This window comes from Salvelinus alpinus, chromosome 24 (genome assembly GCF_045679555.1).
Source record: "Salvelinus alpinus chromosome 24, SLU_Salpinus.1, whole genome shotgun sequence".
NCBI lineage: Eukaryota > Metazoa > Chordata > Actinopteri > Salmoniformes > Salmonidae > Salvelinus > Salvelinus alpinus.
The window spans coordinates 1,183,808-1,200,014 of NC_092109.1; the positions used below are offsets into that span (position 1 = coordinate 1,183,808).

Here is a 16,207-nt window from a genome sequence, read left to right on the forward strand (position 1 = left end):
AATGGACAGGTGAGAGCGAACAGTGAGTGAATTTAGACATAACACAGGTTGAGGGAACTGGTTTTGAAAGACGCTAGCAGTTGCATTCCACCTGAAATATACTATTATTGTTATTTGTAGTGTGTGTGGTTTTTTTCCACGTGTGTGTGTGTTTGTTCTGTCGTGTGTGTTTGTTCGTGTGCATTTCTGTGATTTTAGTTTGAGACGATCAACTCCTCCCACCATCCCTTCCTGGTGAATACGCACGGCTGCTTCCAGACGGCGGACCATGTGTGCTTTGTGATGGAGTACTCCCCGGGGGAGACCTCATGACCCACATACACATCAACATCTTCGCTGAGAGACAGAGCTCAGTAAGCCTTACACAACACACACAGGCTCCGTTATGACAGCGTGAGAGCAAATTTAGTGTGACGCATTGCAATTCCAGGCTGTAAGGCAACAAAATATGCAAATAATGCAAGGGTTGTGTATACTATCTACAGGCACCTTAAACATGTACCAGTGAGTGACTACAAATGGTTAATGCAAGCTTGTCTAATTCTCCTTCAAGCTTTAGAGTTGGTGATACATCAAAACTCACCATTATATGTGTGCCATTTTGTGCCCTGTTTAGGTTCTATGCCTCGTGCGTGCTGCTGGGACTAGAGTTTCTGCACCAGAACAAGATAGTTTACCGGTAAGTAAGATATCTCAGTACTGCTTTCCAGCGCTCTGCCTTCGCACACCTAATAACCTGCCTGTCAGTCATTCTTTTTCTAATTTCATCCTGTCTCTTTTTTTCTCTTTCTCTCTCTCAGGGATCTGAAGCTAGACAGCCTGTTGATGGAAGCAGATGGCTATGTGAGGATAGCAGACTTTGGATTGTGCAAGAAAGGTACGGTACATTATGGTTATGGCTTCTGGGACATTCCCTTTGAGACCCACTGTCCCACCCACTCACTTGGTTTATTAAATGAACATTCAGTGTTATTAATCAATGATTTATGTTGCTCTTTAATTTAAAGTTATTCACTTTTAGCCCTGGGCTAAGGAACGCCTCATTATTGAAAGTGGGACAACAGTGTCAAGCTTGCTGCACGAAGTAAGGTCTTGATACCAAAAGAGGGGCTTAGGTGATGGGCGTGGCAGGGGGTGCGGTCGGTCCGGCTGAATATGAGAACATTTTAGAGAATCCCATCTTGGCGTGTAGTTTTTAAGCTAATTTCCTGCAATTCTACATATTCTGCCATGGAGCTGAGAGAAAATATTGCAGTTTTATAGATTTTTTTGTGATTGTTTTATTTATTTATTTATTATTATTTATTTTTTTGTGATTGTTAGTTCTCAATTATTTTATTGGACTTAGGCAACCCCCCCAAAGAAATTCTTAGGCGGCCCACCCAAGGATTTCAATGGCAGAAAAATCCCTGGGTACACACTTCCATCCGTCTAAAAAGTTATATTTTCCCCTCCTGTGTGTGTATCTGCAGGTATTGGTCACGGAGATCTCACCTCCACATTTTGTGGCACACCAGAGTTCCTGGCCCCGGAGGTGCTGACGGACAACAACTACACCCGCTGTGTGGACTGGTGGGGCCTGGGTGTCCTCATCTACGAGATGCTGGTGGGAGAGGTTGGTAGCACAGAGATTAATAAAATAACCTATAGCAGAGATCTCAAACTGGTGGTGCGCGGGCCATATGTGTCCTGTCCTAGCTCTGTGGTGCATCGTCTTCTATGAGATGCTGGGAGGTCAGTAGAATAGAAATACCTAGAGGATGTCTCCAATTAGTAGGCTCACAAGGTCCACTCCTATGGTGAACCAACCAAGTATTTTGAGTTGTAGGTCTTGGTTGAATTTAGATGTTTGGACCAGAGAAATGAATCGAGAAACATAAATGATCTTTCTGGTCAGTTGGCTCACAATATCCCCTCATATGGTGAACCCATTACGTTTTATTCGTATGTTTGTTTCTTGGTTGAATAAGGATTTTTGGTCTTGTTTAAATTAAGATGTTTTCGGCTGGTATCATGATAGGAATGAGGTTGTTTGGACTTTCATTACAATGGCGTCTCTCTCTCTTCTCATCTGTGGCAGTCTCCCTTCCCTGGTGACGATGAGGAGGAGGTGTTTGACAGCATAGTAAATGATGAAGTGCGCTATCCGAGGTTCCTGTCCCCAGAGTCTGTCTCCATCATCCAAAAGGTATGTGGGCAAAAAAGGTATGTGGGCCATCCTCTCAGTATACTGCCTTGTACAGAATACTGCCTTCTCCTTACACAGTCGGAATCAACAAGAAGCTGTATTGCAAATACACAAAATGAAAACTGTGGGGGAAAAATATACAAAGATGTATAGTGGGATGAATACTGAGCCAGACTTTCCTATTGTGCTGCAGCTACTACAGAAAAACCCTGAAAGGAGGCTGGGATCAGGAGACCGGACCCAACGAGGTCAAGAAACACAGGTTCTTCGAGGTAAAAACTGGCCTTATTTGTGGCCTGTGGGTAATTTTCATTTCAGTTGAGCATCACCAAGATTTTTGTTGTAGCGCCTTTGCCAACTTTCCTACAATGTTGAAACGAAGGCAATCATCCAATGACATGTATAATATTTGAGGTATACTTTTGTTCATCCCAGGGACTGGACTGGAAGGCTTTGCTTCACAAAAAAAGTGGTTCCCCCGTTCTTCCCACGGATCAGTAACTTTGACGAGGAGTTCACAAAGCTCAAGCCAGTCCTCACCCCCCCACAGACACCCTACTTCCTCACTGCCAAACAACAGATCTCTGCCGACTGACTTCTCCTCGCTGCCCTGACCTTAAACATAAGTATACAATGACGGCCAGATAGACGAACGGACAGGACTAAAATCCAAAATGGTTGCTGCTCCACTGAAGCTGGTTCCTTTCCTTCACAACAGCTACCTGTGGCTGAATAAGTACTGACCAGATAGGCCACTGTGACGTCCTCTTGGGAATGTCATCTCTCCTCTGGGCCATTAATGTTCTGTGGGTGATGATGAGCACTCCACCTGAACCTCTACAGCCTATCAGAACTCGGAGCTCGGCCTGCCGATGATGAGACCCCAGTCAGTTACACTGAGCTGTAGAAAGGGAACTCCTCCTCCATGGGAGTGTCAGCCACTCTATAAACGGTCTTCTGTTTCTCTCTGCCTTGTTCAAATCTGTATTTGTATGTCAGTGTCTGTATTTGTATGTTGGTGGTCAATATTGACTATTTTACTTTTGTCTTGTTTTTGTTTATTTGTCAACTCCATATTGATAGTATATCAACTAACATTGATATTGCCAAATTAATACTTGTCACAGTAACAAAACAGTGGCATGTCAACACGAATTAGGTAATTTGCTGCACTTTCTTATTCATTTGTGAAACTAAGAGTGCTTTGTTTCAAACATTGGCACCAGTGCAATAATGAGCTTTTAAATTAGTTCTAATCCAAAGGATATTGAACAGACCAGCGCTTCATAACACTACACTTCCAATCATAAGAACCTTTGCTGTAAATTATGTTTTTACATTTATTGTAACCCTATTACGGTCTTGGATCTATCCAATTACTAACACAGATTATAGCTACTGATGTTTGTATATTTAGCCTGGGAATCCAAATTCCCATACACTAGCCTAGGCATACAGGAATTTCATCTTCATGGAGGAAACAGTCACTGAAGATGTTTTAAAACCCTTTGATGTGCATTGTGCTACTGTGTAATCAACGTATTCTATGGGTCCATCTTGGGCTGCTTTGGGCCACTTAAACATTTTAATGTAATGTTGAAACTGACATGTTCCTGAAGTACAATTTCTAGTCTTTTAGAAAAGGTAAGTAAACTTTAAGAATTAGACAGTTTGTAAGTATTCCTAGGGAGTCATTTTTATCCCATTCCAGTCATGAATATGTTGCCATCTATATATTGTATATTGTAGATGAGACATGCATGTTTTTCTTGACACAACATGAAGGAAATGTAAATTAATAAATATATCTACTGGACTCATGAAGCATTTTTCTGAAATAAACATTTCAATTTATTGATAGGTCTACTGCATTTCAAACAATTTCTTAAAAAATGTAATATTGCATAAATGACTTTGTTCATAAACAGTTCACACTGAAATCAGCACTTACAAGACCAAACATAAATGTATATAAAAATCACATCACTTATCTTTAAATTCTACTGGAAGAGCCAGAAAGATTTTCCGATACTATAAAAAGATGACAATATTACCATTATTGCTAATTTCTGTCATGTTTTTCTATGCTCTCCTATTGCACAGAGGATAAGCTAACGATTAAGTTAGGAACACACACAACATTGCACTCCTTTAAATAAGTTCTCTACAATTATTCCTAAAGTTACAAAAAACTAGATGTAAAAATCTCATGCAAACGTTTTACGTTCCAAAAAGGTTGATTTGCATCAGGAGCGATAAACCTTGTTTACAAAAATAGTATGACATTCTGTCAATTGAAAAAGTGAGATGATAAATGATTAAACAAGTATGGAGTTTCACTTCTGATCAGATCATTTTTCAAACCACCTCTGGTGATGGTGCAAATTGTGTGCTTTTCACATTTACTATACTTTATAGTAATAGATAATACAATCGCAAATAAACGCCATACTACCATTTTATAAGAGGTGCAATAATTTGTCGATGGATCATAGTACTACCAAAAATATCTTGATATAACTGAATTACCATTTTAGTTACTTATTAATTTGCCAACACATGGCTGACCTTTGCTCTCATATTAACCCTGTTGCCAGGAAGCTTTGAGCTGTAGTGCAGCCTTAAAACCTGACATGCCTTTTTGTACAGATTCAATAAAACTTAACTATTACAGTAAACCAGGCATTGAAAATGTGATATTCGTAATAACATTTCAATATGCAAAAATACTCAAATGGTTAAGAGGAATGTGCTTCTGGAAATCTAAGGCTGTGTAAAACACAGGTAGCCCAATTCTGATCTTTTGCCAATAATTGGTATTCTGCCCTATCAGATTATATCATTGGTCCATAATTGGGCAACAGATCAGAATTAGACTACATGTGTAAACACAGCCTAAAAACTTGATTAACTGAGTCAATCAGCCACTTGGTGGCTACAGAGCCTCTGTCAATGCCGAGTCGATATTGGGGAAAATACACCAACAAGGAATCAAATCATGCTCTCAAGTATAGACAGTTTTACATCAACAACAGTATGTGAAAGTACCTTTATCCTGTATATAACAGTTAGCTTATAGCTTGTTATAGCTTAGTAAACTCAGGGAATAGAAAAAAACAGGCCATACGTGAATTGCCTTTCTGTTAATCTATCTGTCTAGGAATTATGTGATCTATTCTGTAAATGTGTTCCTTTCAACACATAAGAGTTCCCTTAGCTCAAATTCCTAATACTTCAGTGATATTTTTTACTCTTCACTCTTAGAAATTATTCTTTGGACAGAAGAAGGTATTGGAGTGGGTGGGGGTGTAGTGGTTGTCAAAGGCAATGGTAAGTTGGAAGGATAGGAAATAAACATAACAACACTAAGAAAAGCACTACTATTCACAGGCTCACTGCAATTACCTTTCTTACCAAGATTGAATATCTGACCTATTTGTTTCAGTAAAACCTTTCCTGTCTTCCTGACAAATATGTTTTTTTATTATGTCACTAGTCAACTGAAATAAATACCAGGATTGCACTAAATTCCATTGAAATCCACATACATACTAAACTTGCAAAGTTCAGTGACCAACTGAAGTAATGAGAGGAGTTCATAGTTCATTTGGATGTCTGTCTCATATAAAGATACTTCTAGAAAGGAGGATGTAAACACAATTGGAGGAATTCTAGGGAAGGAATGAAGAACTTGAGTAGACGGCGAGTTAGTTAGCTTGTTTGCTAATCAGATGGGGTCGTTGCCCTCCCTGAAGTACACCTGCTCCCACACTATGGCGCCCCAGTCGCAGAAGAAGCCCCAGAGGTTGCGCAGCGCACCACGGTCAAACGGGTTCTCGTCGGCGCCGCAGTGCTTGAGGTAGGAGATGCGGTGGCGCGACATGAACTCCCAGGTGGTGGTGTTGAGGGAGACCAGGTAGAGGTGGGAGCCCAGGAGCAGGAGCACGGTGAGGGAGAGCACCGCCACCACCGCCGCCGTACCCAGCAGCACGCCATTGCCGCGCAGCCACAGCTGCCAGGTGGGTGCCGTGGTGAAGCCCGACCTGCGTCACAGAGAACAAGTGAGATTGGCCACACTTCTGAAACAACAGTGCATCATATGATAATACAGATGATTTTTGGTTCAATTTATCAAGATCTTCGATCCTGGTTGTGGTGACCCACTGGGTGTGCAAATGTTTTTGTAAACCCTGCAATGCATACCCTGTGGGTCACCACAACCATGTATGAATGGGCTCTGCAGACCCATCTCCACTTACCAGGCCATGTGGAGGCCCCACAGCAGCACCAACAGCTGGACAGCCAGGTAGAGCACGAACCAGCGGTGGTTCCTCTCGCCCACGCAGTTCTCGATCCAGGGGCAGTGGTGGTCGTAGCGACGCACGCAGTGCTGACAGGTCTGACAGTGCTTGGATCTCATTGGCTGCTGCTTGGGCACATGAATGGGAAAGGGGGGAAGGAGGAGTTACAGAAAGCTCTTTCTGGTCATAAACTAGTCCACTGACCAGTACTCATATCATATGCCAGCAGCTTATCTTGCCATGACCATAATTGAGTGAGAGAATCTCTTAACAGTGTAAGAGCAGATGGTGTGTCTGTCAGCATCCTTGGATTACATCATCCCTCTTAATGTCACCTCAGGAATACATACACAGTAAATATACATGTAAACAGGTGTACAAGGCTCACTACTAGGCCCTTTACTGTTCACTATTTACATGAATAATGTTGGTTTGTCTCTGAATAATAATAACTGGGGCCTAAGTATATCTATGCAGATGACACAGTTATTTATTCCTGTGCCCCCTCAGTGCAGCAGGCCATTAACAACCGTCAGCTTGGCTTTGATTAAATTCAAGAATCGCTCACCAATATTAAATGAGTGCTAAATGTTGGAGAACATCTGCGTATCTGCACCTTGAAGGGATGCCAAATTGAACAAGTCCCTCATTATAAGTATTTAAGTATTTGGATTGATGATAAAGCTGTCTTTTAAAACACACATTGAAAAACTAACAAAGAAGCTGAGAATTACAATCAGTTTCCTTTATAGAAAGAAATGCTGCCTTACTTTTGAAAACAGGAGGAAAATTGTTCAAGCATCACTCCTGCCAGTACTTGACTATGGTGATGTAATCTACATGCATGCAGCAGCCTGTTTTAAAAACCTTTAGAGTCAGCCTGCATTTTATCACTGGAGACAATTTTAGTACACATCATTGCCTTTTATGTAATTATGTCAGCTGGGAGTCTGTGACTACCAGAAGGGCCCAACATCAGCTACTATTTGTATATAAAGCAGCTCTCCAGAAACTCCCATACTACCTCACTTCTTAATTGGAAAGCAAGCCACCATCAGACTTGCTCTCAAGTTTCTAGAGGTTCCGCGGGTCTCCAGAGTCCAGGAAGATTGCTTTTAGTTATTGTGCCCCTAGCGCATATACATGTTATCTGTCGCTTTTGAATTTGATTTGTTGTAATGTGTAATTGTAAATTTATAGTTATTGTATTGAGACTGATCATGTTAATGTATTGTTCCCAGGGCACCCTTGTAAATGAGACGCTGGTCTCAACGGGTTTCCCCTGGATAAATTAAGGTTAAAGACAAAAAAAAGACTACAGTAGCCCACTCCATACCTGGAGCAGACAATGACCACAGCGCCGCTGTCGCAGAGACTTGGTTGTTGGTGGAATCATGTCCTGCGTCTCCTCAGTGATGCCAAGGGTGAACTAAAAATGCAGTACAAGTGCATAGTTGTTTAGCTGTAATGTATTTCCTGAGCATTGATATGCATTACTGTGTTCATGTGTTGTGAAGTAAGCAAAACTTGGTTTGACGCACCTGTAAGTCACTACCGTCAGATAGGACAAAGCCAGGATCCATCAGTGAGACAGCAAAGTACAGCAACACCGACACAAGGACCAGCAAGACAAAGAGCACAGGTTGGATGAGCTCTCCCCTCTCCTCTTGCTTCCTCAGGTCTGCAAAACAAGAATAAATTAGCAATGTTTACTAACTAGTAGCTACTACTAAAATGTTGGATAATGAAATACGATCAAATAAATGGCCACCAAAAGGATAATAATGGAGCCTATGCATCCCATGACATTTTCACTTGCAAATAGCAATTGCTTTCTGTGCCACTGGATGAAGTGCTCTAGGAATGACATACCAAGCTATACACGATCACGCAAAGGCTTACTAAGTCTATGCCAGCAGAGAGTAATAGGTCCTAAGATATGATAAGGTAAGGCAGTTGTATTTATCTAATTTATAAGTAATAGACTATTCATTCAAATCAATGTAACCGAAAGGTCGCAAGATCGAATCCCCGAGCTGACAAGGTAAAAATCTGTCGTTCTGCCCCTGAACAAGGCCGTTAACCCACTGTTCCTAGGCCGTCATTGAATATAAGAATTTGTTCTTAACAGACGTGCCTAATTAAATAGGTAAAATATATATATATATATGAGTATATTACCCTAATTGGAGTATAGCCTTATCTTACACAGACTGTGGCTTATGAGATTAGTCCAACTGTTTTGACCAATAAGGACCTTAGCTACTTTTATCAGCTACCTAATTGGCTGCTTTGTTGATCATGTTGGTGGCACTGGGATCAAAGATACTGGTAAATAACTAACCTACGATTTATCATCATCTTTTCCAAAGGGAGCAAATAAAGCACAGCGGGCAGAACAAGCAAGGAGTTGGGCAGAGCCACGCACAAGCTAGCAAGATCCAATTGGCGCATTTTAGCATGTACTTAGGGAACAGATACTCTGAAAAGTGCGCTTGTGCAATAACTAATTTCGCTGTCGCACTCCTTCTACACAACGCAAATTTGGCAAAGGGTTAAGTCTACAAAACTTAGCGCGCACTCTGTTCGTAACTGCCCTTTCCCACGTGGACAAAAGGAACACCTATGTGAGGATGCTATTCATTGACTACAGCTCAGCGTTCAACACCATAGTGCCCTCAAAGCTCATCACTAAGCTAAGGACCCTGGGACTAAACACCTCCCTCTGCAACTGGATCCTGAACTTCCTGTCAGGCCGCCCCCTGGTGGTAAGGGTAGGTAACAACACATCCGCCACACTGATCCCCAACACGGGGGCCCCTCAGTGGTGCGTGCTCAGCCCCCTCTTGTACTCCCTGTTCACTCATGACTGCATGGCCAGGCACAACTCCAACACCATCATTAAGTTTGCTGATGACACACAGTGGTAGAAATTGTCAAAAAGACTCCAGTCACCCTAGTCATAGACTGTTCTCTCTGCTACTACAAGGCAAGCGGTACCGGAGCACCAAGTCTAGGTCCAAAAGTCTTAACAGATTCCAACCCCAAGCCATAAGACTACCGAACAGCTTATCAAATGGCTACCCAGACTTCCCCCCCATGCATAGTAACTTTAACTCTATCTGCATTTACATATTACCTCGACTAACCGGTTCCCCCGCACATTGATTGACTCTACCGGTACCTTTAATTATTTGTTACATTTATTTCTTATTTATGCATTTTTTACTTAACACTTATTTTTCTTACAACTGATTTGTTGGTTAAGGGCTTGTTGTATTTGGCGCATGTGACAAATCACATTTGATTTGATTTAACAGAAAACTGTACTGAAATCAAATTTCATTGATGAGAAAATATAGCAGATTGTCAGCCAAGTTTCATCTAGCTCCATCTTCTCCCACTTTCCTCCACGCAATGGCACTGGACTTCCTCACAAGACCATATTTGGTGATAAGTGGAAGTGTGGTTTGATGGTATGCATTACAGTGTAACAATGCATATGTCATCTATGCATTACAGCCGTGCAACGGATACTGGCATCTGAAAATGAATTTAAATTAAGTTCACTTACCTGTATCATGTAGGAAGAGTATCAGTGTTATTACCCATGTCAGGATAACGTGCGCGGTTCTTACAATAAATCCTGACCCGAACACATTTTTGAACATCCTAGCATTTTTCAACATTTACATTACATTTACATTTAAGTCATTTAGCAGACGCTCTTATCCAGAGCGACTTACAAATCCACGTAGCAATAGACTGGTACCGGTATGCATCAGGTTACGAGAACTGGCCTACTCTAGTTAGCTAACAAAAATGCATTTAGCTAACTAGCCTTTATCACCATCGTCCCACATAACCGTAGCTAGCGGTCAGCGTTACTGTATCCAGTTATCTTGCCAACTAGCCCAACAGCTCGAGGTTTCTCTCCAAATGGCGACTGGAATGGTCTAACATTAACTAAACTCCGAAATTAACATACCAAGCTTGCTGGTTAGACACATACAACCTTAAAACGAATGTGCTAGCTACATTTATTCCTAGTCACCAAAATAGCATTCAATCATTTTCGCTCTAATAACTATCATCAGAACGTCTCTGAAGGGCTGCAATATTATTGTCCAGGGTTGCTGGCGTTCCTTCGGATACGTTAATTCTATTGGTCATTGCATTCACGTGGTACATGTAATGTATGACATCATTGTGTACATATTTTTGCTGTGTTCATGTGCTCTCAGAATTTCAGAACACTGACTGGGAAAGTCGTTCAGCATTTATGGGCTATCTAAAATAGCTCCAATGCTGTTTATTATAAAACTTCCAAATCAGAAATATGAGTTGAACATACCAACAACAATAAAGTGTAACAGTAGGCTACTGTACTGGAAACTGAATCATGTTACCAGAGACGAAGCCACGCCATGGCAGGGCAAGGCTGGGCAGAGGCCCCACCCAATCAGACTGGCTTAAAATATATATACAACAAATATATATATATATATATATATATTTGATTTGTCTCTTGACTAATCAGACATTTTGAAAAATGCAGTAGAAGGTTCCTGGGATCTAATTGGTTATATCACAATCATATGGTACCACTACCCTTAACCACACCGCTAACCTTAAGCCTAATATACAGTGATTCATATTGGAGCCATTTCCACTTACCATATTTGACCTTAGAACATCTTAAAATTCAAATGTATGCAAATGTCACTTAAATATGAAAAAGTATGAATCATTGTTAATGTTTAGACAAAATGTTTTCCTATATCATGAATAAATTCAAGTTACTGAGACTTTTTGCTATTAGTGGGGGACTTTTATTTGGAACATTTCCGAAATTCCGTGACACGGAAGTACTTTTCTCCCCCCAATGAAGAGACGTACTTTCCGGAGCAAAGTCAAATTTGCTGCAAATTGACCTCCCTAGCCTTCTCATCTGAAAGAACGGCCTCTTTACAAAATCATCATGCCGTTCATTGATTTAGAAAGTAATTTACCTGAGAGTACGTTTTCTGAAGATTTCTTGAAAAAGCTATGCTCCAAAACAGCCGCTGTTCTAGGGAAACCCGAAGAGGTGAGTAGGCTACTGCATCAAGAATTTCACTGAGTGAAGTTAAGTTTAGCCTCACTCCATATGTCTGCCTTTGATACATTGCATTGTTTAGATTACTGTTAGCTAGCTGTAGCCTAGTTGTCGAACTCAAGCCTTGCCGTCTACAGTATTGAATGGGCTAGCTGTAGCCTTACTCACGAGAACTTAAGGCATTCTACCTTATCCCAAGGGTTCTCAGCTATAAGCACCGCTTACCAGTGGGACCATGTGAACTACAATCCCGACGCTCTGTTTTAACATTTGGAAACGTAAATAATAATTGCGTGCAATACTTGCCTCGAAACATGGAACTTGTCTTTCATATAAGCGAGAAAGAATCTTTAAAAAAACACTTACTGTGTAGCAGGTTTGCACAGATGCACACAGCCGTATGGATCGAGCTGATGAACAAGGATTCTGCTACACTTCCTCCATAGTTACACTTACACACAGCTGTTCGATCATGCAAGATAGCTTATTAGCACAGGTGGTCGCCTCTGTCTTGTCAGTCTTCCGTCAACAAGCGCTGTAAAATAGATGTCCGTGTGCGAACACTAACTCTATAAAGGTGTTCATTTGAACCTTTTTTTTGTTTTTAGAAAGTTATTTCTCGGCGATATGTTCCTTATATTGCCAAAACCGTATCGCAAGCAATGCGTGTTAACTTTCAGCCTGTGTTGGCAATGTTGCCAACTCCTCAATAAAGAAAGTAGCTATTGGCTGTCCTAAATGACGTCATCGCCTAATTTGCATAATTGGCCATGTGCATGTAATTGTGATGGGTGCTGTAGGAGAGAGAAATAACGTCGTGGGAGAGACAAAAAGTGAGTGAAAACACCCTAAATATGTTTAGAACTACAAATGAACTTTCTTCTGTTGATTCTTGTTTTTTTTATGTCACAATTCCAACCCTCCTTTATCCGGGCTTGGGACCGGCAAAAGTGACCCAAAAGAGACACTGGCGGAGTTACTTTGTTTTTTATTTTATTTTTCTAAATTTGGTTTGGTTTTTAACCATATGGTCCATTTAGGAGCCTACAACAAGTCACAGTAAAACATGAACATTTTTAACCATAACATTTTTTTACATTTTTTTGTATACAATCTAAATGGACCAAAAAGAGAATAGAAAAAACTGTCAATGGCAATGTGAGAAAGTTATGGTAACTAGTCTGGCCCTAATTCAGGTTGTTGGCACACACCTTGATTATCTGTAAAGGTTTCTCCCCACAGTTGGTCTCATATATGGCCTTGTAGGCCTCCCTGCGCTTTGGAGACACTGAAAACCAGTTATAAGTCTCTCGTACCAAGTACTCCACACTACAGGGGATGGTGTCATTGGAAGCATGACTTACAGCAAGCTGCAGAGAGTGGCACACACAGCAAATAAGAACCAGATATGAGGCCATACTCCTCCTTCAGCACTTTATGGACCCCATTGTTAATCCCCGTCATAACAGAGGCATTGTCAGTCCCTATCCCCAGGAGTTTCTCTTTTTTAAGACAACACTTCCCGAGGAAAGCCACAACAGCACGGGCTATAGATTTGGCATCTCCTCCCTCCAACTCTTCAAGCCCCAGAAATGTTGATACAATTGTCTGCTTGGTGTCACTAAAGTACCTTATCACAACCCCCAGGTACTTGGAAACACTTACATCCGTGGACTCATCGAGGAGAAGGCTGAAACGCTGGTCACCCACATCTGCGACCAACTTTTTCAGAAAGTATGGTGCTAGAACACCATTAATAATTTCTGTGCACTTTGTCCTGTGAATTTTGAAGTGGGTAGCAGCAGTGGAGTCTGAAAAGCAGCTCTACATGCTTCTCCAATGTGATCACATGCCAGCATGGAACAGTGTTCAGCAATAGCTAATGCCATAGTGGCCTCAGCCTTTTTTGCAGTCAATTTTTTTAAACCATAAATGGCAGCTTGTTTTGGGTGGAACTGTTATAAGGCTTTGCCTTTTGAGTATGTTTTTGAGTTATCGTGTTTTTTTACATCACTGTTTGGTGTAGAAATCAGCCTTACAATACAGGCAGTATGCCCGTGAATCATCTCCAATAAACGGCTTCAACCAGCCTTTGAATTCAGGGTTTGATTCCCACTCCTTTCTGTATTTTTGAGTGTACAGTTTAGACTGAGACATGATGAGCTAGCCAGCTAGATGTTTAGCTTATGTCACAGAGAGGCACACACACAGTGGACAAGGTGAGTAAGTGACTGAGGCTGTGTTAGTCAAATGCAGTGATTTATCTTTGTGCAGTGATTTATTTTAGACAAAGAACATTTTACATTTACATGGGCGGGATCAGCCAGCGGCGGCTTCCGGCACGCGCGATTCAGTTGCAGTCTGGACGTGGAGGGTGTTAGGGTTGCGAAAGTTCAACTGAGATAGGAACACCTGAACTTGGTTAAAATAATTGTTTAATTCAAAAGTTAATAAATGGCAAATACAATTTCCGTATATACGGGTTCAATGTTTCATCACGCAGGATAAGACAGAGAACTGATTTGTTTCTGACAAAGATAATATTTTATACTCGTGAGACTGGGCGTGGTTTAGACTGAGACTGGGCGTGGTTTAGACTCACCCAGCCTATCGTTGATGTTGGCACCTTAAGCCAGTCCTGGCCCCTTAGCGCATATGATGTCCCGATACTGTTGCTGTGTAGATTACGCTCCTTCACCCCAAAGACTGAGGTCAGACAGTTTTATAACATTGTCTGAGATATCTGCACCTGTATGCATTGTCCTCTGTTCTCGCTCAAGGCTAACTACAGCTTCCCAGCTTCTTATCTGAGCTAACTGTTACTTCCAGCACACACACACACACAGACATCCAGGCGCTCAAACAGTTTGTCAATATCAAATCACATTTGTTATAGTATTCAATCACATACAATACAATATTCAATCACATATGATATAGTTGCTAATCACGTTTGTTATAGTATTCAATCACATACAATACAATATTCAATCACATATGATATAGTTGCTAATCACGTTTGTTATAGTATTGGGTTATAGTGCATAACTCAGAACCTCACATGTTTTTCGTGTGTATAGTTTATCTGTTATTGTCTATTCAGCAGTCTCCTGATTCACCCCCCTCCTGTGTCTCTCTAAGATTAGCACAGTCTCGGTCACATAGTACAGCGCCCACACTACTGATACATTTGTTGCATACACACACATATTTCATACAGTACAGCGCTCTCTCTAACACACACACATTTCAGGCTGATTGTTCATGGTTAGGCCCTGAGCACTGGTAAGAGTAGCAAGAGTCAGCAATTCAAACTTTAATGCATAAGAATAGTTAGTTAAGCATGTCAAAAACCTTATAAAACCCCCACAATCCCCCGTTTGACACCTATAGGTGTCACAACCATTAAAAATTCCATCCCTTTACCATATACTAGGTGGGCTCGTTACCACCCAGGAACTTATAACCATCTTAGGGAGAACAGTTTTATTCATAGACCTCTTTCTATAGCATTTCATGAAAATAATAAAAAAAATCAACAAAGAAAAAATCCGCAAATGATATACACTAAGTTGCATTTCGACTCCTCCTTTCTCAGAATACAAAGATTAAAAGAAACACACCTTTATTGTATAGAAAATAAAAACCCTCTAGTCTACCCTGCTACACCTAACAGGTATTAGGTTGGCTACCTCCCACCCAGGAAATTTAAACCTTGACATAAGGTAGGACAACATACAGGGTAAAAGATTACAAGGATATATTGTGCAACAAAAAGCAATGAATTAAACTAAAAATAAGCACATTTTTATTATTTTATAGCAAACCATGGATCACCCTCAGTTGACCCCATCTGTTCACGATAGTTTGCTTCAGTATCCTCCCCGCTGGCTGTAAGCAGGGGCATCATGCCAGAAGCTTTGGCAGCATCTGCAATAGATCTCTTAGCACAGGGTAAAATGCAAGCAACGCAGCAGATTAACACAAGAAATACAATTATTAGGGTCAGAAATCCAGTAACCATCAATGCAGTGTACTCACCAAACCAACCACCCAGCCAAGGAAACAGTCCACTCTCCTCCACACCTGCAAGACCCTTCATCTCCACAGATAACTTTTCCAACCCACTCAGAGCTTTTGAAATGCTCCCATCCGGACTGGTATTGTTAGGGATAAACGTGTAACATTGTTCTACAAACATTTTACATACACCTCCCTGGTTGGCCAGAATCATGTCTAGTGCTAGCCTATTCTGTCTATCAGTTCGAAAGGTGGCATCCAATTGTTCAGCCATCCCCTTAAGTGCTGTGTGGGTGTAGTTAACAAATCGTTGTTGATTATAGTAGATATAATTGATCCAGGCATTCTGCTTAGCATCAACAATAGCTGGGCCAATAATGGGCAACAAATGCCACAGGCCATCATTCCTGTTTAATGTCTAGAATTCGTGGGGGACCCCTATTGGGACCCCAACAGGTTGGTGTGGATGTTATCTGTACCCTCGGACCAAGGAGCGTCACGTTTCTGCCGTCTCCTGGGTTGTTCCCGAGCCTCTTTGTCATGTGCAGCTCCCAAGAGTTGGTTAGCTGTAACCTCAATAATAGTCAATGGTGTTATCAG

At 41.2% G+C, this 16,207-nt stretch overlaps 2 protein-coding genes and 1 pseudogene across 3 annotated transcripts in view; 2 read left to right on the plus strand and 1 right to left on the minus strand.

Annotated features, from left to right (window-relative positions):
- The first annotated feature begins 359 nt into the window (after window positions 1-359).
- Window positions 360-4,941, plus strand: LOC139551706 (serine/threonine-protein kinase N2-like; annotated as a pseudogene).
- On the minus strand, window positions 4,014-10,788 carry LOC139551705 (palmitoyltransferase ZDHHC12-B). Its single transcript, XM_071362972.1, has 6 exons — window positions 10,241-10,788; window positions 10,064-10,175; window positions 8,031-8,170; window positions 7,826-7,918; window positions 6,448-6,614; window positions 4,014-6,231 (listed from the first exon to the last, which is right to left on the minus strand). Exons 2-6 carry the CDS (start codon window positions 10,158-10,160, stop codon window positions 5,916-5,918), a joined length of 813 nt encoding a protein of 270 aa, XP_071219073.1. The 5' UTR covers window positions 10,161-10,175; window positions 10,241-10,788; the 3' UTR covers window positions 4,014-5,915.
- A 642-nt stretch (window positions 10,789-11,430) lies between these two features.
- The window catches only part of LOC139551704 (outer dense fiber protein 2-like), a 53,532-nt gene continuing 48,755 nt past the window's right edge, over window positions 11,431-16,207 (plus strand). For both annotated transcript variants that reach the window (XM_071362970.1, XM_071362971.1), the window contains exon 1: window positions 11,431-11,578. The gene's annotated coding sequence lies outside the window, so the exon portion shown is untranslated. The remainder of the gene's footprint in view (window positions 11,579-16,207) is intronic.